This window comes from Oncorhynchus masou, unplaced genomic scaffold, assembly GCF_036934945.1.
Source record: "Oncorhynchus masou masou isolate Uvic2021 unplaced genomic scaffold, UVic_Omas_1.1 unplaced_scaffold_1788, whole genome shotgun sequence".
Taxonomy (NCBI): domain Eukaryota; kingdom Metazoa; phylum Chordata; class Actinopteri; order Salmoniformes; family Salmonidae; genus Oncorhynchus; species Oncorhynchus masou.
Genome location: NW_027008073.1, coordinates 70,175 through 93,922, shown reverse-complemented (window position 1 = coordinate 93,922; position 23,748 = coordinate 70,175). Strand labels below are relative to the sequence as shown.

Below are 23,748 nucleotides of genomic sequence, written 5' to 3'. Positions count from 1 at the left end.
TATGCCTATACAAATCTATCGACCACATCCATTTAAAGCAATGATTGTCAATTGAAAATGTGGTTGTTGTGTTCTCCTGTTGTGCGTCTTGAATGTCAGTCCCCTTAAACACATCATTCCAATATTTCCAAGCTCTGAATTGACCCAATGAACACTTTTGCAAAGATATTCGGTTAAAAATAAGAGTATGAATGACAATAAACGTATGACTTGGATTGTATGCATAATAGTGTCGTAAACAATATCTCAGCGTGGTAACTTTTGGTGTTGGAAAGTATCCGTTAAAAGTCTCCATGGCACGTATCACTTCGTTGTCTTGTTGGTAATAGTAAAAATGCAAGACAGTCCGCATTGTAATGGTCTAACAGGTGTTTTTCATTTTGTTTCTCACATTAAACAGACATTTGAGAACGGAATTGCTTACAGTTGTACCTACGACCTCAACACCCAATCTTCTCACGCGCAAATACTCACATTCAGACTCATACATACAGCTGTCCTTCTCTCCCCTTCCGTTCTTTGGTCTCTATTTTTTACATTTGTCAGAGAAAATGACCATTTTCGTGGTGTTGCTTTGTGCACTGACTTTACTGAACTCTGGAGAAAACGAACATTGCCGCTGGGTGAGGACATCTGACAATGTCCTCTCCCGTTCATTAGACATTTTGTCTGCAGGAACTCGCTCTTTTTCACTCGGTCCACTCGTCCAAGTGCCGATGTATTTGTGGCCTGATGTGAACAGTACGAATTTGTGTCACTACCAAGGTCTAATGGTTTTAATTGACTGTTTTGTATTGTCGGGAAACTCACTTGTAGAATTCGCTTGCAGTAGGTCTCTTAAAAAAGAGAAGCCGTGCAAGGTTATTAAACCGAGGTGCCTAGTTATTCTTCTTTTGTTGATATCAGGTAACGTGCAACCTAACCCTGGCCCTGATATGCAATGTCTCCAAACCCTCTCTGATTTTAAATCAAGATCTGGTTTTGGTATTTTTCATTTAAATGTACGCAGTCAAACATTGAAGGGGTTAGGATTTGGGCTAAATCAACTGATGCTGATGTAATTGTGTTTTCTGAAACCTGGCTCAGCAAGTCTGTTTTTGATAAATGTATAAGTGGTTACAATGTTTATCGCACTGATCGGGTTAAGAAAGGTGGGGGTGTGGCTATATATGTAAAAACTAAATTCCCTGTAAGTGTGGCAAAGTCTGAAGCTATATGTTAACAGTTGGAATTTCTTGCTTTGAATATTGAGGTTAAGGGGTCTCTCTATAACTGTTATAGACCCCCTGTGCTCTCGGTGATGCATTTTTTCTTTGACACACCTTATGTCTAAACTTCTTTACAGTGAAATGATCTTGATTGGTGATCTCAACTGGTGTTGGTTAAAGCCGGTGTCTGATGATTTAAAAATGTTTTGTAATTCTATGAATCTTACCCAGTTGATGAACTCACCCACTCGCCCAAATCTTAAATGCCTAGATCAATCTACCCTGATTGATTTGATATTGACAAATGTTCCACATAAATATTCTGCGGTTGGTGTTTTTTGTAATGATTTAAGTGACCATTGTGCTGTTGTTGCTGTTAGAAATACTAAGGTTCCTTAGACAAACCCATGTTTTATTTGTAAGAGAAATTTGAAGTGTTTTAATGAGCAGGCTTTCTTTCATGATTTGTTCATTTTGACTGGAGCAGATTGAGTTTATCCCTGATGTGAAAACTGCCTGGAAATTCTTTCATTATGTTTTTTTTCCAAATAGTAAACAAACGTGCCCCATTCCGCAGGTTCAGGGTTAAAGGGCGGGTTAATCCATGGTTTTCTTCTGAGCTGTCTTGTATTATTCACAACCGTAATCAAGCCTGGGCTAAAGCAAGGAAATCATGTTCTGATGCTGATTGGCTTATTTTTAGGCAGTTACGAAACAAGTGTTCTTTTCTTCTCAGGAAGACCAACTCTGAATATTTTATGTCTGTTACCACTGATAACCTGAATGACCCTAGAAAGTTTTGAAGGCTATTAAGTCTATGTCTGGTAACAGTAATGTTAATGAATTACCATCATGTGTTTTGAAGGACTCTGTTGCTGTATATGACAAACTGAAATGCTGAATTGTTTCAATGAGCACTTTGTATCATCTGGTAGGCTGTTTGATTCAGTGTCCTCTGTCTCTGTACAACCCTGTCCTGGATGAACCAGTGAGAGCTGGTCAAACTTTTAGCTTTTTGCCATTCTCAGTGCAGGTGGTACATAAAGCCCTGAAATCCTTAGATCAGAGAAAGCCTGCAGGTCCTGATGTTTTGGATCCCTTCTTTTTAAATCTGGCAGCTGATTTCATAGCTGAACCACTTACATATCTGTTCAATCTAACCCTGGAATGAAGTGAAATTCCAAAGATCTGGAAATCAGCATTTGTCCTACAACTTTTAAAAGGGAGAGATCCAACTCTTTTAAATAATTATAGGCCAATCTCAAAGCTGTCACCCCTGGTGAAAATACTTGAAACCCTTGTGAGTGAACAGCTTTTTATTTACTAACTCAATTACAGCAGCCATGAAGGTTTTAAATTATATCACTGAAGCGCTTGACAAAAAACAGCACTGTGTCTCACTTTTTATTGATCTCTCTAAGGATTTTGATACAGTTGATCATGCTATACTAAGGCAGAGATTGTCGAGTGTAGGTCTTTCAGAGCATGCAGTTGCATGGTTTGCTAACTATCTGTCTGATAGATCTCAGTGCACTCAATTTGATGGGCTTATGTCTGTTAAATTGTCTGTCTTTAATGGTGTGCCCCAAGGCTCTGTACTTGGTCCTCTCTTATTCACTATTTATATAAATGATTTAGACAAAAATGTCCAAAATGCGCAACTTCATTTTTATGCTGATGATACTGTTATTTACTGTTTGCCTCGTCTCTTACAAAAGCTTCCCAGAACTTGCAAACTGCTTTTTATACTGTTCAACATACCTTGTGTCAATTGAAGCTTATCCTCAATACTGACAAAACTTAACTAATGGTGTTTTCTAAAGCAAGAAATAGACCTCTGAACCTTTCACCTATTACTACCTGTCAGGGCAAGGAGATTGAGGTTGTAACCTCATATAAATATCTTGGAATTTTAATTGAAGATGGCCTCTCTTTTAAATTGTGAATATTCAACAACTTACAAAAAAATTGAAGCTGAAATTGGGATTTTATTTTAGGAAAAAGGCCTGTTTTTCTTTGAAGCCAGACTGAGGCTAGTATCAGATACATTTATGCCTTTACTAGACTATGGGGATATTTTATATATGAATGCTTCCACTCAGTGTTTGAGATCAATTGACACTCTTTACCATGGCACTGTGAGATGTATTTTAAAGTGCAAAACCCTTACGCACCACTGCACTTTGTATACCAGGGTTGGCTGGCCTTCTCTAGTCACTCGTAGGCTCATTCACTGGTATACTTTTATTTACAAAGCCATTTTGGGTTTACTACCTTTTTATTTGGCCATTTTTATTGTCCAGAAATTTGGTGGGTACTCTCTTTGTTCGCTGGACTTTATCCTGCTAACTGTTCCAAATGTCCAAACTGAATCTGGTAAAAGAGCTTTTATGTGCTCTGCGCCATTGTCTTGGAACACCTTACAAAATACTTTTAAACTGGAAGAACTTGTCCCGATTGGTATTTTTAAATCACTGATGAATGATCTTGAGACTGATTCCCTGACCTGTCAATGTTTTTAATTTGCTGTTTTTGATTTTGTTTTACTCTTGTGAATTCGATGGTCTTTACTAGATTACTTGTAGTTTTTCATGTTGTTTGTCTATAATTTTTGTAATGACTTGGTGCTGCCTATCTTGGCCAGGACTCTCTTGAAAAAGAGATTTTAAATCTCAATGAGCCCTTCCTGGTTAAATAAAGGTTAAATAAAATAAATACTGCACAGACACACTAAAGCTGTACAGTGTAGTTTGATAAGTCTGTTTCAATTATTTGCAGATGTATTCCCTATTATTTACAAATCGAAAGATGTAACATTTGAAATGAATGTGGCAGAACAGTTTAGCAAAGAGTTCCTGTGGGAGTCTTCTCCTTCAGTCTTTTTTCCTCCTCGGCCTCGTTTCTCATTACATGGGATTTCCCCAGTGCCAACTTCACATGAGATGGCCACTGTCTACTGTCATGTGGTGCTGAATGACAGATATCGCTATGCCGATATCGCTGCTGTCCATGGTCCTGAAATATACAATCTCGGCTAATTGCATTTGTACGACCGTCCAAACTTGACCCCACACACATTGATGCTAATCTTTCACACTTTTGAACATTGCACAACCTGCAACAAGACACTGAAAGAGCATTTTATTCCAAGTGTGTTTGTGTTTGAATAAAGACCCGAAGAAATAAATCAATGTGTGGATGTTGATTGGACAATGTATATGTGCTTTGCAGAAGCAATTTTTTTTGCATTCCCTGTAGCGTGTATTTTACTGGAGTATGATCAGATTGCTTTGTTTATACCAGAATTAAGATTTGGTCTGAGAAACTATGCCGATTACAGCATGATAGCTATTTTTTTTTTTTATTTTAAACAAGGCAATCTATCTATGACCCCCTTTTAAAGAGTCGCTCATTTATCACTTTCTTGCAGTGTTGGTAAAATTATGATTAAATGACTGAACAAATCATTTTAAATGGAACTGTAACTAAGTAAAACTTATACTCTGTTTTACTATATCTGATTAACAATATGAGTTCATAAGAAGGGATTGTGAGACACGGACAAGGAGTAATTAAAGTTAATGAACACCATTCCAACTAGGAAGAAACGAATGGGTTGGGGACTGTGTAAACACATAAGGTCGTTAACCTCGCGTTGAACCTACAGAAACTTAGCTCTGGGGTTTTTAGATAAGACAGTGAGTGCATTCCTAAGTTTTCTGTTAATTAGAACTGTCAGCTCAGCCATGAAGCGCTATGATGAAACTGGCTCTCATGAGGAAGACCCAGAGTTACCTTTGCTGCAGAGGATAAGTTCAGTAGAGTTCACTGCACCTCAGATTGGAGCCCAAATAAATGCTTCACAGAGTTCAAGAAACACACACATCTCAACATGCACTGTTCATAGGAGACTGCGTGAATCAGGCCTTCATGGTCAAATTGTTCCATTGAAACCACTACTAAAGGACGGACACCAATAATAAGAAGAGACTTGCTTGGGCCAAGAAACACGAGCAATGGACCTTAGACTGGTGGAAATCTGTCCTTTGGTCTGATGAGTCCAAATGTGAGATTTTTTCCCTTCAATGTGTGTGTGTAAAGAATCCAGGGTGTTTAGTTGAGTCTACGCTTCATTATAAAACAATTTGTTGAATGATTTAAATTCCATCAGAAGCTGCTTTCAATTCATGGTGGCTCTGAATAAGTCTTGACGGAGACAGAGCTTGATTTGCCAAGGAAAGTGAAAAGGACTGAGGGAAAGTAAAATGGAAAATACATGGAAAGGAACATGGAAGAACCTCAAAGAACATTGCATTTTCAAGATCATGTAACATCAAACATAACATCAAAATGCATCTTATATTCCTGACCTTACAGAAAACCACATGATATCAACTTACATTTTATGTGAGCACAAATTACATTTTGGAACACAACGTGATCACATTTTCACATGTGTAGTTTAATGTAATCACGTTGCTTTACATGTTATCACATTATCTTCACATAAGATTCCATAACACATAACACTTCCCATGTTCACATGTGAAATTCATGTGTATTTGCGTAAACGCCCTGCAGTTACACACTCAAAGTTCATAATATATGCTTGAAAATACACATGTATGATTGTGCAAGTGTAATGGGTTGAAAACAAAGTCACTAAAAACAGACACACATTTATTATTTATTCCCCCCCTAATTGTTTATGTATTTGTCCCAATGAATCTGAATGGTATTTTCCACATAGTTTAGCGTTAGCAGTCCATCGGGCCAATAGATGGCGCTGTTGCACTGTTGTAGCAGGAGAAACAGCAAGTTCTGGCCAAGCGCTCACCATTCTGCAGAATTAAGACCAACTTTACAGAGGTAAACTGTGTCTGTTCTTTTTACTATTACAGGTATGTAACAGCACTTCAAACGTTCAAATATATACACAATATGTAATAACATGCTATTTAACAACTTTGTCCAGATATTATCACGTTAGGAAAGGTTTTGTTTTGGCTTTGTGTCGAACTGAGTGAGAGAAGAATGTGATTTACATTGAGTGAGAGTATATGTTAGCTTGATGCTAGCTGAGGTAAAAAAACAAAACATTTACGAGTCACAGAGACTATGTTTACTGAGTAGCTTACTTGTACTGGATTTTGTCTAGGAGATTTTTTTATCAAGAATCCGTTTGTTAGGGATTTCTGAGTTGGTTTTAGATGTTATTGGTTGTTTTGTGTAAAATTGTGCTCACTAGCTGGTAAAGTGGCCGAGCACGCTCAGTCTGGTGGACTTTTAGTGCATACAGTGAGAGAGAGACGATTTTCTGGAGGTGCCACTATCTTAAAGCTGAATGTATTAATGTCACTTTTCTATAGAGGTAGTGGTATATAGAGAAACATTCAGTTATTTATGGTTTCATATATAGGTGTTTCTATTGTATGAATGTGAAATACATTGTGGTTTTCATGTGAAACCATACACTAAGACAGGGTTATTTGTGGAACATTTTTGAATTCTGCTTTAGGTAAAGTGAATATTTTCAAAGTACTAAAAAGAAAATAGACAATTGAACAGGAGAAAAAAAACATTCTTCAGAATAAAGAAAGCGCCAGAACTTTGCAGACTAAACTTGTGTCCGTTCTTTTTACTATTGCAGGCCACCTCAGCTACACATGTACTCTGTCTGCACACGCATCCACGCATGCACATACACACGGACAAACACACACTAATGTTCTCTCTCTTGTGTTTGTCAGCAGTTCATCGTGGCCCTGTCGTTCGCCTCCTTCACCAAAGCTCTGTCAGGGACCTACATGAACAGTGCCATCACTCAGAGAGACACTTTGACCTGTCCAGCTCTCTCATCAGACTCATAGACGGCAGCTTTGAGATGGGTATCAACAATAACATTGAGTTGCTTGAGAATTCATGTAGTAAAAACCAGATACAGACTACAGTATGATCGGTTTTTCTTGTGGTTCAATCAGAGTCTGCTCTCAATACTGTCCAGTTTTATAGTTGTTCCTATTAATTGATTGACTGGTGTTTGTCCATGACTCTACTGTCAAACCGCTAACATGGTTTTATTTGATAATGTGTTGTTGCAACCTAGTATCCAAACTTATATGCCATTCTTAGTTGAAAAAAACAGTGTTTATAATTTGCGATTCCTGACTACTGTAGTGTTGTTGTTTCTTGCAGGTAACCTGCTGTTCCTGGCTGTGGTCAGCCATTTTGGGGTGAAGCTGCACCGGCCCAGGCTCATTGCTATGGTCTGTTTCCTCATGGCTGTAGGATCCTTCCTCACAGGCCTGCCACACTTCTTCATGGGATGGTAAAACAACTGAAATACTGGTTAAACTTGTACTTGTAGAGATACTCCAATGCGGAGGATAGTTTCACTTTAGAAATAAAGAAATGTATCCAGTTGTTGATTCATCTCAGTTAACTTCGAACTAAAGTCTTGCGTAATTGGTCAGCTGCTTGATTATGTTTTGGGGCCATACATGTTAAGAGAAGGGATTAACTTGTTATGGCTGCAATCCCCTTAACGGGATAAGTGTCATCAACAACCGCTGAATAGCATAGCGCTACATTCAATAAATATTACTAAAAATATTTATATTCATGAAATCACAAGTGCAATATAGGAAAACACAGTTTAGCCTTTTGTTAATCCACCTGTCTGGCAGATTTTGAAATTATGCTTTACAGCGAAAGCAATCCAAGCGTTTGTGTAAGTTTATCGATCACTCCACAAAACATTAAGTACACTTAGCTTCAAGTAGCTCGGTCACTAAAATCAGAAAAGCAATTAAATTCATTGTGTACCTTTGATGATCTTCGGATGTTTTCACTCACGAGACTCCCAGTTACACAACAAATGTTCCTTTTGTTCCATAAACATTATTTTTATATCCAAAATACCTCCGTTTGTTTGGCACGTTATGTTCAGAAATTCACCGGAAAGAGCGGTCACGACAACGCGGACAAATTCCAAATAGTTTCCATAATGTCCACAGAAACATGTCAAACATTTTTTATAATCAATCCTCAGGTTGTTTTTAAAATATATAATCGATAATATATCAACCGCAAATGTCTTTCACAGTAGGAGAGGGATAAGCAATAGCTGTCCAAACTCTGTTGCGCGAGCAAAACTCACGTGACCACTTGACGCGATGTTATCTTTCTGGCTCATTTTTCAAAATAAAAGCCTGAAACTATGTCTGAAGACAGTTGACACCTTGAGGAAGCGATAGGAAAGGAATCTGGTTGATATCCCTTTAAATGGAGCAAAGGGAGGCAATGGAACATGGAGTTTTCAAAATAGAGGCCACTTCCTGTTTTGATTTTCCTCAGGGTTTCGCCTGCAATATCAGTTCTGTTATACTCACAGACAATATTTGGACAGTTTTGGAAACTTTAGAGTATTTTCTATCCAATACTAATAATAATATGCATATATTAGGAATTGAGACTGAGGAGCTGGCCGTTTACAATGGGCACCTTTTCATCCAAGCTACTAAATACTGCCCCTGCAGCCATAAAAAGTTTGGACAACAAAGGCAAGGTATTGGAGTGGCCATCACAAAGCCCTGACCTCAATCCTATAGAAAATGTGTGGGCAGAACTGAAAAGGCGTGTGCGAGCAAGAAGGCCTACAAACCTGACTCAGTTACACCAGCTCTGTCAGGAGGAATGGGCCAAAATTCACGCAACTTATCGTGGGAAGCTTTTGGAAGGCTACCCATAACGTTTGACCCAAGTTAAACAATTTAAAAGCAAAGCTACCAAATACTAATTGAGTGTAGGTAAACTTCTGACCCACTGGGAATGTGATGAAAGAAATACAAGCTGAAATAAATCAATCTCTCTACTATTATTCTGACATTTCACATTCTTAAAATAAAGTGGTGATCCTAACTGACCTAAAACAGGGGATTTTTACTAGGATTAAATTTAAGGAATTGTGAAAAACTGAGTTTAAATGTATTTGGCTAAGGTGTATGTAAACTTCCGACTTCAATTGTATACAGTGTGTATATATATATATATATATATATATATATATATATATATATACATAAACTCATCAAAAAAAGAAATGTCCTCTCACTGTCAACTGCGTTTATTTTCAGCAAACTTAACATGTGTAAATATTTGTATGAACATAACAAGATTCAACAACTGAGACATAAACTGAACCAGTTCCACAGAAATTTGACTAACAGAAATGGAATAATCAAAATCAATTGTCAAAATCAAAATTAACAGTCAGTATCTGGTGTGGCCATCAACTGCATTAAGTACTGCAGTGCATCTCCTCCTCATGGACTGCACCAGATTTGCCAGTTCTGTACCATGTTACCCCACTCTTCCACCGAGGTACCTGCAAGTTCCCAGACATTTCTGGGGGGAATGACCCTAGCTCTCACCCTCCGACCCAACAGGTCCTAGATGTGCTCAATGGGATTGAGATCCGGGCTCTTCGCTGACCATGGCAGAACACTGATATTCCTGTCTTGCAGGAAATCATGCACAGAACGAGCAGTATGGCTGGTGGCATTGTCATGCTGGAGGGTCATGTCAGGATCAGCCTGCAGGAAGTGTACCACATGAGGGAGGAGGATGTCTTCCCTGTAATACACAGCGTGTCGAGACTGCCTGCAATGACAACAAGCTTAGTCCGATGATGCTGTGACACACTGCGCCAGACCATGACGGAACCTCCACATCCAAATCGATCTCGCTCCAGAGTACAGGCCTCGGTGTAACATTCCTTCAACGATAAACGTAAATCCGACCATCACCCCCGGTGAGGCAAAACCGCGACTCGTCAGTGAAGAGCACTTCTTGGCAGTCCTGTCTGGTCCAGCGACGGTGGGTTTGTGCCCATAGGTGATGCTGTTGCCGGTGATGTCTAATGAGGACCTGCCTTACAACAGGCCTACAAGCCCTTACTTCAGCCTCTCAGCTTATTGCGGAAAGTCTGAGCACTGATGTAGGGATTGTGCATGGGAAACAGCGTTTCTTTACAATCTGTGAAGTTTTAATTCGTAAAAATCCAAGTATCTTTGAAAGACAGGGTCATAAAAAAGGGACGTTTATTTTTTTGCTGAGTTTATATATACAGTGCCTTGCGAAAGTATTCGGCCCCCTTGAACTTTGCAACCTTTTGCCACATTTCAGGCTTCAAACATAAAGATATAAAACTGTATTTTTTTGTGAAGAATCAACAACAAGTGGGACACAATCATGAAGTGGAACGACATTTATTGGATATTTCAAACTTTTTTAACAAATCAAAAACTGAAAAATTGGGCGTGCAAAATTATTCAGCCCCTTTACTTTCAGTGCAGCAAACTCTCTCCAGAAGTTCAGTGAGGATCTCTGAATGATCCAATGTTGACCTAAATGACTAATGATGATAAATACAATCCACCTGTGTGTAATCAAGTCTCCGTATAAATGCACCTGCACTGTGATAGTCTCAGAGGTCCGTTAAAAGCGCAGAGAGCATCATGAAGAACAAGGAACACACCAGGCAGGTCCGAGGTACTGTTGTGAAGAAGTTTAAAGCCGGATTTGGATACAAAAAGATTTCCCAAGCTTTAAACATCCCAAGGAGCACTGTGCAAGCGATAATATTGAAATGGAAGGAGTATCAGACCACTGCAAATCTACCAAGACCTGGCCGTCCCTCTAAACTTTCAGCTCATACAAGGAGAAGACTGATCAGAGATGCAGCCAAGAGGCCCATGATCACTCTGGATGAACTGCAGACATCTACAGCTGAGATGGGAGACTCTGTCCATAGGACAACAATCAGTCGTATATTGCACAAATCTGGCCTTTATGGAAGAGTGGCAAGAAGAAAGCCATTTCTTAAAGATATCCATAAAAAGTGTTGTTTAAAGTTTGCCACAAGCCACCTGGGAGACACACCAAACATGTGGAAGAAGGTGCTCTGGTCAGATGAAACCAAAATTGAACTTTTTGGCAACAATGCAAAACGTTATGTTTGGCGTAAAAGCAACACAGCTCATCACAATGAACACACCATCCCCACTGTCAAACATGGTGGTGGCAGCATCATGGTTTGGGCCTGCTTTTCTTCAGCAGGGACAGGGAAGATGGTTAAAAATGATGGGAAAATGGATGGAGCCAAATACAGGACCATTCTGGAAGAAAACCTGATGGAGTCTGCAAAAGACCTGAGACTGGGACGGAGATTTGTCTTCCAACAAGACAATGATCCAAAACACAAAGCAAAATCTACAATGGAATGGTTCAAAAATAAACATATCCAGGTGTTAGAATGGCCAAGTCAAAGTCCAGACCTGAATCCAATCGAGAATCTGTGGAAATAACTGAAAACTGCTGTTCACAAATGCTCTCCATCCAACCTCACTGAGCTCAAGCTGTTTTGCAAGGGGGAATGGGAAAAAATTTCAGTCTCTCGATGTGCAAAACTGATAGAGACATACCCCAAGCGACTTACAGCTGTAATCGCATCAAAAGGTGGCGCTACAAAGTATTAACTTAAAGGGGCTGAATAATTTTGCACGCCCAATTTTTCAGTTTTTGATTTGTTAAAAAAGTTTGAAATATCCAATAAATGTTGTTCCACTTCATGATTGTGTACCACTTGTTGTTGATTCTTCACAAAAAAATACAGTTTTATATCTTTATGTTTGAAGCCTGAAATGTGGCAAAAGGTCGCAAAGTTCAAGGGGGGCGAATACTTTCGCAAGGCACTGTATATATATAAAAACTCAGCAAAAAAAGAAATGTCCTCTCACTGTCAACTGCGTTTATTTTCAGCAAACTTAACATGTGTAAATATTTTTTATGAACATAACAAGATTCAACAACTGAGACATAAACTGAACCAGTTCCACAGAAATTTGACTAACAGAAATGGAATAATCAAAATCAATGGTCAAAATCAAAAGTAACAGTCAGTATCTGGTGTGGCCATCAACAGCATTAAGTACTGCAGTGCATCTCCTCATGGACTGCACCAGATTTGCCAGTTCTTGCTGTACCATGTTACCCCACTCTTCCACCTAGGTACCTGAAGTACCCAGACATTTCTGGGGGGAATGGCCCTAGCTCTCACCCTCCGATCCAACAGGTCCCAGATGTGCTCAATGGGATTGAGATCCGGGCTCTTCGCTGACCATGGCAGAACACTGATATTCCTGTCTTGCAGGAAATCATGCACAGAACGAGCAGTATGGCTGGTGGCATTGTCATGCTGGAGGGTTATGTCAGGATCAGCCTGCAGGAAGTGTACCACATGAGGGAGGAGGATGTCTTCCCTGTAATACACAGCGTTGAGACTGCCTGGAATGACAACAAGCTTAGTCCGATGATGCTGTGACACACTGCGCCAGACCATGACGGAACCTCCACCTCCAAATCGATCTCGCTCCAGAGTACAGGCCTCGGTGTAACATTCCTTCAACGATAAACGTAAATCCGACCATCACCCCGGTGAGGCAAAACCGCGACTCGTCAGTGAAGAGCACTTCTTGGCAGTCCTGTCTGGTCCAGCGACGGTGGGTTTGTGCCCATAGGTGATGCTGTTGCCGGTGATGTCTAATGAGGACCTGCCTTACAACAGGCCTACAAGCCCTCACTTCAGCCTCTCAGCTTATTGCGGAAAGTCTGAGCACTGATGTAGGGATTGTGCGTGGGAAACATGGGAAACAGCTTTTCTTTACAATCTGTGAAGTTACTTGGATTTTTACGAATTGTCTTTGAAAGACAGGGTCCTAAAAAAGGGACGTTTATTTTTTTTATATCTGAGTTTATATCTATCTATCTATATATATATATATATATATATATATATATATATTTTCAAATTCACCACATTCATGATTTTATATGGGAATCAAAAATCTTTCATTAATGTTCACCATGTGCTTATGTGCTCAGCACTGTCAACAGACCCCATTATGACATCACAATGTAACGGAAGCCTTGCCATGATATCATTGCTGGTTCCATCTGACAAGCAACATTTAATTTCCACTCATTTCATGATAGATCTCTCACAGAGATAGGTTAAGTTCTTATTTTGAGAGTGTTAATATTTATCATCAATGGCTTATCGAGGGAGAAAATCAAGTGAGTTTGACAAACTCCAGAAGGAGAACTCACAGATGAAGAGCGTCATCGAAAACCTGAGGAAGCAAAACATGGCTTTAAACCAACAAGATGAACAGGACAAGTTTTCAAGTTTTGTAAGGCTCATCAGTTTTTCAAACGGTTTATTTTGTGGTTTCATAGACATACAGTAGGCCTACATCCATAAAATCTTTAGCTTAAAAGTTTTTTATGACACACTGTAGAAACTATTTTGCCTACTTCACTTCTGCTATTAATTTCATACTGTACCATTTGTGATCCAGGGCTATCAGGAGAGCTACCCAATCCCAGAGGGCCATCGTGGCTTCATCAGTGATGCCAGACTTCTGCAGATGCAGAGAGCTGAGAGAGAGGCCATGGAAGCAAAGCAAAGAAAGATAAGTGCTATCCATGAGAATTATGTCCGGACTGCTCTCATCGGGGTTGGCAGCACCTTCGCGCACCACTTCGTCCCCTCTATTCAGTGCATTCCGCGGCCGAAAGCTCCACCGAGGCCTTTGCCACGAAGGCTTGAACACATAGCTCTGGCCCCACTGAAGAACGTGGTGGGAGTGGACGGAGCCCAAGTTCGACCTGGATCTCACTCTCTGGAGTCCATCCAGGTAAATAAATCATTCAGCAGCAGTAGCGTGTGGCCTGTTCCCGTCCCTCCCACTGGAGCTCCCTCCAAGAGGGGCAAGAAGAAGAAGGGCAGGCGGGGAGTCAAAGCCCTGAAAGTCCAGTCGGATCAGGGCTGTGCTGACAACAACGGACCCATTGACCTGATGGAGGAGGTGAGGGACATCGAGGCTCACCTGAAGGAGGAGGCCTGGAAGGTAGGATGGACTTCAAATTTATTGTAAATGTGAAAATTTGCAGTTCAGAATTATACTTGGACTGATAAATTGCCAAATCAGATAGTGGTTCCATGTCTTAAAATCAAATTAAACTTTATTTGTCACATGTGCCGAACACAACAAGTGTAGACCTTACCGTGAAACCAACAGTGCAGTTCAAGAAGAGTTAAAGAAAATATTTACCAAATAAACTAAAGTAAAAAATAATAATAATTAAAGTAACACAATGACATAACAATAACGAGGATAAATACAGGGGGTATATTTACAGAGTCAGTGTACAGGTTAGAAAGGATACTCTCTTTTTGACAGCATGATAGAATAGATCCTAGAATACAGGATCTCTCTGTGTATTAGTTTATGTATATACTAGTTCTATATGTATTTCTATGATGGGAGCATTATTTTCTGGTCTACGCCAAAGGGGGTACATGAGGTGAAGGCCATGGGCAGGAGAAGTTTGGGCTCGGACATGTCCACGGGGGAAATAGCCACCAGCTCTCTGGGAAGCCTGAGCTCAGTGGATATGAACACCCCTGCTGAGCTCCGTGACTACTTGGATGTTGGGACCCCGGTCAAGTTGCGTGACAGCCCACCCAGGCCTGCTCCCCCTCCTACCAAGCTCAGGAGCAAACAGCCTCGGCCTATAAGGTTCCTTAGCCTGCCAAAGGCTGCCACCGGCTCAGGTCAGTCCCTCTCATGTTCTCACACTAATGTAAATAAGACAGGGAGATGAAGCTAGGTAGATTGATAGAAAGACAGTAGGAAGGGAAGGGACACAAATGGCTTTAGCCCAGGGCCACACTTGATTTGCCTGTTTCACAGTGAGATAACCTTTACTCAAGGCTAATTGGACCCTGCTTCTGAGCAGGGTGAGCACCAAAAATATATGTGCTTAATTTAAAATGATATCATAATGAACTTAGATGTTCTAGTGTTAAAAGCTACAAACAGATATGTAAATGAGTAAATACATAAATAAATACATACAGTTCATAGAGAGATAGATGTCTGCTGTCAACCCATAGACAAGAAGGCAGCCAGTGAGCCAAAGGGCCAAATAAAGAACCAGGCCAGATTGCATCCCCTGTCCAACCCAGAGCAGGCCCTGACTAAGACCTTCAAGCTGCTCCACTCTGCCTCTGATGACTGGTGAGCATTCACTGTAGACAAGACCAATGGAGCTAGGCTAAAGGAAGCACAGTGTAGTGTCCTTGGAAATGTAGATTTGAGCTACAGAGCGTAGAAACTTCTGAATTTAAGAGACCAGAGTCCTAATTGATGAACATCATTATAATGTTTTTGGAAAATGTTGTGTAAAATGCTTACGTTTCTTTCACTGAATTGCAGGGAGAAGAAGATCGAGGGCTTGACCTTTCTCCGTGTGATGGCTCAGAACCACATGGACATACTGATGCCTAAACTCCATGATATCTGCCTTGCCATTATAAATGAGGTAGCTGTATTCATTCACTGCCCTATTCATTCATTTGCACAAATCTGCTACATTTGGAAAACAAGTCAAATTATTGTGTCATGTTTCTGATGTTTGTGGGTTGTTCTGCTCAACATTAATAGCTGGTCCTGTGCGTGTTATTATGATACAGGTGAAGAACCTGCGCTCTGCAGTGTCCTGTGCTGCCATGGCCACACTGGGTGACATGTACGTTCACCTCCAGAGGGCCATGGACAGTGAGGTGGAGGGGACGGCACGCGTGCTGCTGCACAAAGCCAGCGAGGCCAACACCTTCATCCGGCAGGGCGCCAACTTTGCCCTGGGCCACATGGTGCAGAGCTGCACCCCTACACGTGTCATGAATGCCCTGCTGGTCGGTGGGCTGAGGTAAAGAGGGAGAGGGGTCCAATTACACTCACTAAGGGGTAGATCCGGACTTCCACAAATTATCCCATTATCCAAGCCCCAAAATTGAGAAGATTGAAATACTGCTAGTTTTTAATTAACTGCCTTTTTCATCAGCATGCTCGGTTATTCCACAACACTTCCGGCAGCAACTCACCCCAACACTAGACTTCACATTTTAATGGAATCTCATTTTTTTGTTATGTCTTATACTTCCTTGTGTTATGTACTTCTTATTTTACCATTGTGTTATTTAGGTTATTTTTAGCCATTGGTGGAGAGGTATTGTCTACTGATGTGTGCTAGCCTTTGGGGAGTAACAAGTCATTTATAAACCTTTATAAAGTGTATATATAGTGAACACTTTAGATTAGGGGCTATTAGTGAGGCACTGAGGTATTCGTAAGTACATGTACTCACATTCATAAATGCACTCATTAATAAATACACCATTTGTGACATTTACAAAATACATTTATAAATACGTTTATAAATGGTGAGTCAAACCATTAATCAACCATTAACAAATGCCTTGACAATAACTACTTTATAACTGGTTTATAGTACATTAGTAGTACATTATTAATCATTTACAAATTGTGAACATACTATGATCAAACACCTTATTAATTATCTGATAAGTCATGAACAAATAATTTAAAATAGCGTTTATAAATGTGTAAATAACTATTTATAGATTTCTTATTGACATTTACAAATGTAGGAATAATGATTAATAAATGGTAAGTAAACTCTTTACAAACAGTTTATAAATGGTATATTAAGGGACCTTAATATAAAGTCTTACCGAACATTTTGATCCATCGATGAGACTTCATCAATACAATCCATTATCATGAATCTCCTAACTCATGTATCTCTATGACATGTAACTGATGTGCTCTGTTTTTCCTTCCTCAGCCACCGTAACGCTGCGGTGAGGAGCTGCACTGCTCAACACCTGGAGAGACTGGCTGAGGTCATGGGGACGGCTCGTCTCCTGTCGGGGAAGAAAGACCTCACTGACCGTTTCTTGATTGCCGTCAGTAAACTGTCTGTGGACCCGGCACAGGAAGTCAGGTGGGAAGTTCCTCCTGTAAAGTAGCTTGCTTCAACATAACAGTTAAGGCCGGGATTCAACCATGGCTCGCTATAGCACTAGATCGCCGACAATGCAGCTTTTAAAGGTAATTTAGTCTTGAGCAGCGTTTACCACGAATACAAATTGAAATTGACTTTAAAAGCCACATTGTCGTCTGTCTACAGCATCTATGCTAAAGGGTGTCATGGATTGAATTGCAGATTTTAGCTATTCCAAAACAACCACAGGTTCTCTTGGAGGGAAATAGTCATTGAAAACAAAAAGGAAAAATTATAAACACAAATAAGTGCTACGTGGCATAGGACAATCCAAGTCCAGGCACCCATGTGGGTTTGAAAGTTAAAAAGCCAAAAGCTTAGCCGGGATGTTTGGCCGGCAGGGATGTTCTTCTCCCATCGCCAACTAGCGACCTCCTGTGGTGGGCGGGGTGCAATGCACGCTGACACGGTCACCAAGTGTATGGTGTTTCCTCCGACACATTGGTGCTGCTGGCTTCCAGGTTAAGCGGGCATTGTGTCAAGAAGCAGTGCGGCCTGGCTGGGTTGTGTTTCGGAGGACGCACGGCTCTCGACCTTCGCCTCTCCAGAGTCTTTACGGGAGTTGCAGCGATGGGACAAGATTGTAACTACCTATTGGATACCACGAAATTGGGGTAAAAATTACAAATGTAAATGAGTCCAAATAGTCAGTACCTGATTCAGTTTCCTTCCTTCTGTTTGGTGCCTAATGAAGACAACCCTACTTGATCACAATGGTCGGCCTGAGCCAAGCGCTGTGCAGATTCGCTAAGATTTTCATAATAACGAACGGTTAATACCCAATTGGTAGATTGTTGAGATGATTTGAAGATCAGGTAATGCGGTACATTGCTCAAACCGACCCTCTTGCAAATTCTACCTAATGTATGTCTTATTTTTTCTCAGGTTGCCATCAATTGAGTACTGTTTTTAATCACAGACAGCAGAAATTATTTGATATGTTGCATGTTTAAGATGATATTAATGTCTTTGTCCACAGGCATCATGGTCGCAATATCTTGAGCAACATGGCCACCAATGGTGACTTTCCTAAAATGTGGGACAAATTCGCTCCGAGGAAAGAGAGAGAATCCTTGAGGGAGGTCATCTCAAAGGTTAACCTCAAAGAAAGGTACATTCTCTCTGGATGATTAGAAGAAGTGTGACAAATGAGCTGATATGATTACAGAAATCCAATCCCACTGGGCACAGACATCAGATCAATGTCTAGTTTTGATTTAAATTTGGGAACTCAACCAAAAATGTTTGTTAAAAGTTGGGTGAAAAAAAAGCCAAGTGTGTTTTCCATGTTGTTTTTAATTATTTATTTTACCTTTATTTAACTAGGCAAGTCAGTTAATAACAAATTCTTATTTTCAATGATGGCGGTTACTAGTCCAACGCTCTAACCACTAGGCTACCCTGCCGCCCCACTCATCAAATAGATTTTTGTTGTTGTTGAAATGAGGTGCAAATAACGTCTATACAACCAGTTTTGGCCCAATGGGATACATTTAATATACTGTAAGATTATATCTTTCTCTCTTTTCTCTTTTTCAACAGGAATATCTGAATAATCCCCAATTTGACTATATATTTGTATCTAAATATTTGCACATTTCCCAACTTGACTATTATCCCCTCCAGTCCCCAAACTCCAATATTTTCGCTCATTCTAAGATATTTGACACCCTCCTCCAAACCCCGATGTAAATGCATATTTAAACTGCATTGACTCCTTGTCCAAGTCCTGAATCCACTATAAGGCAATATGAACCACATTCAAAGCACTAAATTACCTTTCCCCGAAGCTCCTATCTGATCTACCAGCTCAATAGTGGTCTACTGAAACCATACTCACCATCTCAGGGGGTGCTCAGATCATCAACCACTGACCTCCACACCATCCTCAAAACCAGCAGTCCTCTTTTGGAGGCAGATTGGTCAGTGCTCCTGTATGGCACCAACATTGTGGATTTTCATCCAATACTTCTGGACTATGAGAACATTCTTTGGACAATAAAATTAGGTAAAATGGAAGCTGGCTCCAGTCTCAGTTTTATCCTCCAAGACAGTGTGAGGATGTGTAACAACAATACCTGTTTTAACTTGATGATCAGGGCCAGATTACCGAATGGGCACGCAGGGCACCTGCCCTGTGGGCCCCGACCTCCAGGGAATATCATCATAAAAACTAAAAGTATAGTGGATGTATATTACAGTACGTGGACGTTTTACAATTTGTGAGCTCATTTCATATGTAGTAGCCATGTTTTATATACATTTTTGCATATTTTGTAGAAATCTGTGAGCATTTGAAAACATTTAGTGGTGATGTTTTATATCAAATTGCTTACTGGTGCTCTTCCATGCCGTCCCTCGGAGGGGTGTGTCACTTGAGTGGGTTGAGTCACTGACGTGATCTTCCTGTCTGGGTTGGTGCCCCCCCTTAGGTTGTGCCGTGGTGGAGATCTTTGTGGGCTATACTCGGCCTTGTCTCAGGATGGTAAGTTGGTGGTTGAAGATATCCCTCTAGTGGTGTGGGGGCTGTGCTTTGGCAAAGTGGGTAGGGTTATATTCTGCCTGTTTGGCCCTGTCCGGGGGTATCGTTGGATGGGGCCACAGTGTCTCCCGACCTCTACTGAGTCAGTCTCCAGTATTTATGTTGCAGTAGTTTATGTGTCGGGGGGCTATGGTTTGTCTGTTATATCTGGAGTATTTCTCCTGTCTTATCCGGTGTCCTGTGTGAATTTAAGTATGCTCTCTCCAATTCTCTCTTTCTTTCTCTCTTTCTTTCTTTCTCTATCTCGGGCAACTGAGCGCTCCTTGCTGTCCACAGTCCACCTGGCTGTGCTGCTGCTCCAGTTTCAACTGTTCTGCCTGTGGCTATGGAACACTGACCTGTTCACTGGACGTGCTCCCTCTCCCAGACCTGCTGTTTTCAACTCTCTAGAGACAGCAGGAGCGGTAGAGATACTCTGAATGATCGGCTATGAAAAGCCAACTGACATTTACTCCTGAGATGCTGACCTGTTGCACCCTCGACAACCACTGTGATTATTATTATTTGACCCTGCTGGTCATCTATGAACATTTGAACATCGTGGCCATGTTTTGTTATAATCTCCACCCGGCACAGCCAGAAGAGGACTAGCCACTCCTCATAGCCTGGTTCCTCTCTAGGTTCTGGCCTTTCTAGGGAGTTTTTCCTAGCCACCGTGCTTCTACACCTGCATTGCTTGCTGTCAGGAGGAATGGGTCAAAATTCACCCAACTTATTGCGTGAAGCTTGTGGAAGGCTACCCGAAATGTTTGACCCAAGTTAAACAATTTAAAGGCAATGCTACCAAATACTAATTGAGTGTATGTAAACTTCTGACCCACTGGGAATGTGATGAAAGAAATAAAGCTGAAATAAATAATTCTCTCTACTATTATTCTGACATTTCACATTCTTAAAATAAAGTGGTGATCCTACATGACCTAAAACAGGGAATTTTACTAAGATTAAATTTCAGGAATTGTGAAAAGGAATTGTGAGTTTAAATGTATTTGGCTAAGGTGTATGTAAACTTTAGACTTCAACTGTAGGAAACAATGGTACGACCTCAGAGTTCCACAAGCAATTTTTTGTTGTTGTTTACGTTACAACGTGGGCATGTCTCATTGCCAACAATAGTGAAGCAGGCATTGTGACGTAGAACAATGGGCTGGGAATAGAACTTTCGTAAAGCGAGTTGGTGCCACTGTGCTCAATAGAACTAATAGGAGCTGGCAGGGTGAAAAATGCTCTAAAATAAGGCCTGTTTTTTTTTGCCTATTTCAAAAATATGGCAAGAAGCTGGGATATGGTAATATTATGAAACTGGGCTCCACGGCGGATGCAATGAACTAGTTTTTTTATCAGAAAAAAGCATTGTTAAAATTGTCATGAGTCCAGCCTAACTGGATCATCTAGGCTAGTCACTTCTCAGGGAAAGGATGCTCTTCAGTCGGCCTCTTGTCCACGACGTGATAGGACCACTCATAGGGTCGGTTTGGTGGTGTCTTCAAGTTCAATGCTTTGAGCCAAAGCCGAAGAGACTCCTCATCCATAGGAGGTGGGTGCAAATCAAAAGGTGCACAACTGCACTCCAATCTCAAAAAGGTTTGGTGGACAAAACCATCCTACTCCATGAACAGCTTCCGTTTCTGTCAGTTATTGTGGAATCCCCTTACCGAACATTAAATGCCTATTTTTCATGAATCCATGTTTGGGAAGTTATCGAGTTAGCTAGCTGCGAACTACTGGCCGGAAGTGCCTAACCGGAAGTCCCCCACACAAAAAAATATTAACAGACCCCGCCCATATTTCCATTGAAAACGGGACAGAACCAAACCAATCAGTTAAGTATATAGTGGATGAAGGCATTCACAGCTGACCACTCAGACGGGCGAGGGCATTCCAGCCAACTATTTTTTACTTGGTCCTTCTAGCCGGATTTAGTGACCAACAGTTTTTTACATGGTCCGTAATTTCTCCGGATTTAGCTACCAATAGATTTTACAGATAACCAAGATACAGTGGGGAGAACTAGTATTTGATACACTGCCGATTTTGCAGGTTTTCCTACTTACAAAGCATGTAGAGGTCTGTAATTTTTATCATAGGTACACTTCAACTGATAGAGACGGAATCTAAAACAAAATTCCATAAAATCACATTGTATGATTTTTAAGTAATTAATTTGCATTTTATTGCATGACATAACTATTTGATACATCAGAAAAGCAGAACTTAATATTTGGTACAGAAACCTTTGTTTGCAATTACAGAGATCATACGTTTCCTGTAGTTCTTGACCAGGTTTGCACACACTGCAGTAGGGATTTTGGCCCACTCCTCCATACAGACCTTCTCCAGATCCTTTAAGTTTCGGGGCTGTCGCTGGGCAATAAGGACTTTCAGCTCTCTCCAAAGATTTCCTATTGGGTTCAGGTCTGGAGACTGGCCAGGCCACTCCAGGACCTTGAGATGCTTCTTACGGAGCCACTCCTTAGTTGCCCTGGCTGTGTGTTTATTGGTCGTTGTCATGCTGGAAGACCCAGCCACGACCCATCTTCAATGCGCTTACTGAGGGAAGGGGGTTGTTGGCCAAGATCTCGCGATACATGGCCACATCCATCCTCCCCTCAATACGGTGCAGTCGTCCTGTCCCCTTTGCAGAAAAGCATCCCCAAAGAATTATGTTTCCACCTCCATACTTCATGGTTGGGATGGTGTTCTTGGGGTTGTACTCATCCTTCTTCCTCCAAACACAGCGAGTGGAATTTAGACCAAAAAGCTCTATTTTTGTCTCATCAGACCACATGACCTTCTCCCATTCCTCCTCTGGATCATCCAGATGGTCATTGGCAAACTTCAGACGGGCCTGGACATGCACTGGCGTAGTGTGTTACTAATGGGTTTCTTTGAGACTGTGGTCCCAGCTCTCTTCAGGTCATTGACCAGGTCCTGCCGTGTAGTTCTGGGCTGATCCCTCACCTTCCTCATGATCATTTATGCCCCACACGGTGAGATTTTGCATGGAGCCCCAGACCGAGGATGGTTGACCGTCTACTTGAACTTCTTCCATTTTCTAATAATTGCGCCAACAGTTGTTGCCTTCTCACCAAGCTACTTGCCTATTGTCCTGTAGCTTATCCCAGCCTTGTGCAGGTCTACAATTTTATCCGTGATGTCCTTACACAGCTCTCTGGTCTTGGCCATTGTAGAGAGGTTGGAGTCTGTTTGATTGAGTGTGTGGACAAGTGTCTTTTATACAGGTAACGAGTTCAAACAGGTGCAGTTAATACAGGTAATGAGTGGAGAACAGCAGGGCTTCTTAAAGAAAAACTAACTGGTCTGTGAGAGCCGGAATTCTTACTGGTTGGTAGGTGATCAAATACTTATGTCATGCAATAAAATGCAAATTAATTACTTAAAAATCATACAATGTGAGTTTCTGGATTTTTGTTTTAGATTTCACCTCTCAAATTTGAAGTGTACCTATGATAAAAATTACAGACCCCTACATGCTTTGTAAGTAGGAAAACCTGCAAAATTGGCAGTGTATCAAATACTTGTTCTCCCCACTATACATGTAATACCCTTGTTTTGAACTAGGTATTGAGTTTATTCTTGTTAAAAACAAGTATTGAGTTTATTTGTTATAATTAATTGGTATTATATTTAAAGGGTGATTGAATTGCTCCTAAATTGTAATGTTGTTAATGCATTTGTTTTTGAATAAATATTTATTTAATGTGTAAGTGAATAGTTGGGTTTGATTTGAAGTTAAAGTTTTGACCAATAAGGTCGCTTGTTCAGCTGTGGCCAATGGGAGAGTGGATCTGGTTAATGGGAGGCTTGGAGAAAAAAAGAGGGAAAGAGACGTTGAGAAAAGATGGACGTTTTACATTAGGACCGTTGGTGAAGAAAATTATAAAAGAAGACGACAAAACGAGAACAAAACCCATACCTACCTAATGATGTCATCACCTAATTTGCATAATTGTCCATGTGCATGTAATTGTGATGGACACTGTA

At 40.7% G+C, this 23,748-nt stretch overlaps 1 protein-coding gene across 9 annotated transcripts; it reads left to right on the top strand.

The window, feature by feature from the left end:
* The first annotated feature begins 6,003 nt into the window (after positions 1-6,003).
* LOC135532254 (TOG array regulator of axonemal microtubules protein 1-like) lies at positions 6,004-21,300 on the top strand. Of its 9 annotated transcripts, none has more exons than XR_010454327.1 (7): positions 14,800-14,886; positions 15,551-15,656; positions 15,808-16,043; positions 16,983-17,141; positions 18,181-18,312; positions 18,744-19,209; positions 19,634-19,686. XR_010454327.1 is itself a non-coding variant. In XM_064959847.1 (7 exons), the coding sequence occupies exons 2-7, from the start codon at positions 15,588-15,590 to the stop codon at positions 20,078-20,080; spliced, it is 729 nt and encodes a 242-aa protein (XP_064815919.1). In that variant the 5' UTR covers positions 14,800-14,886; positions 15,551-15,587; the 3' UTR covers positions 20,081-20,179. The 9 variants fall into 9 exon arrangements, 8 of the variants coding, with proteins under 8 accessions (XP_064815917.1, XP_064815916.1, XP_064815918.1 ...); XM_064959847.1 differs by lacking the exon at positions 18,744-19,209 and adding an exon at positions 20,001-20,179; XM_064959845.1 differs by lacking the exons at positions 15,808-16,043; positions 16,983-17,141; positions 18,181-18,312; positions 18,744-19,209; positions 19,634-19,686 and adding exons at positions 6,004-6,109; positions 6,959-7,096; positions 7,404-7,536; positions 13,628-14,179 and having other exon boundaries at positions 14,625-14,886; positions 15,551-15,652.
* Positions 21,301-23,748: the final 2,448 nt, after the last annotated feature.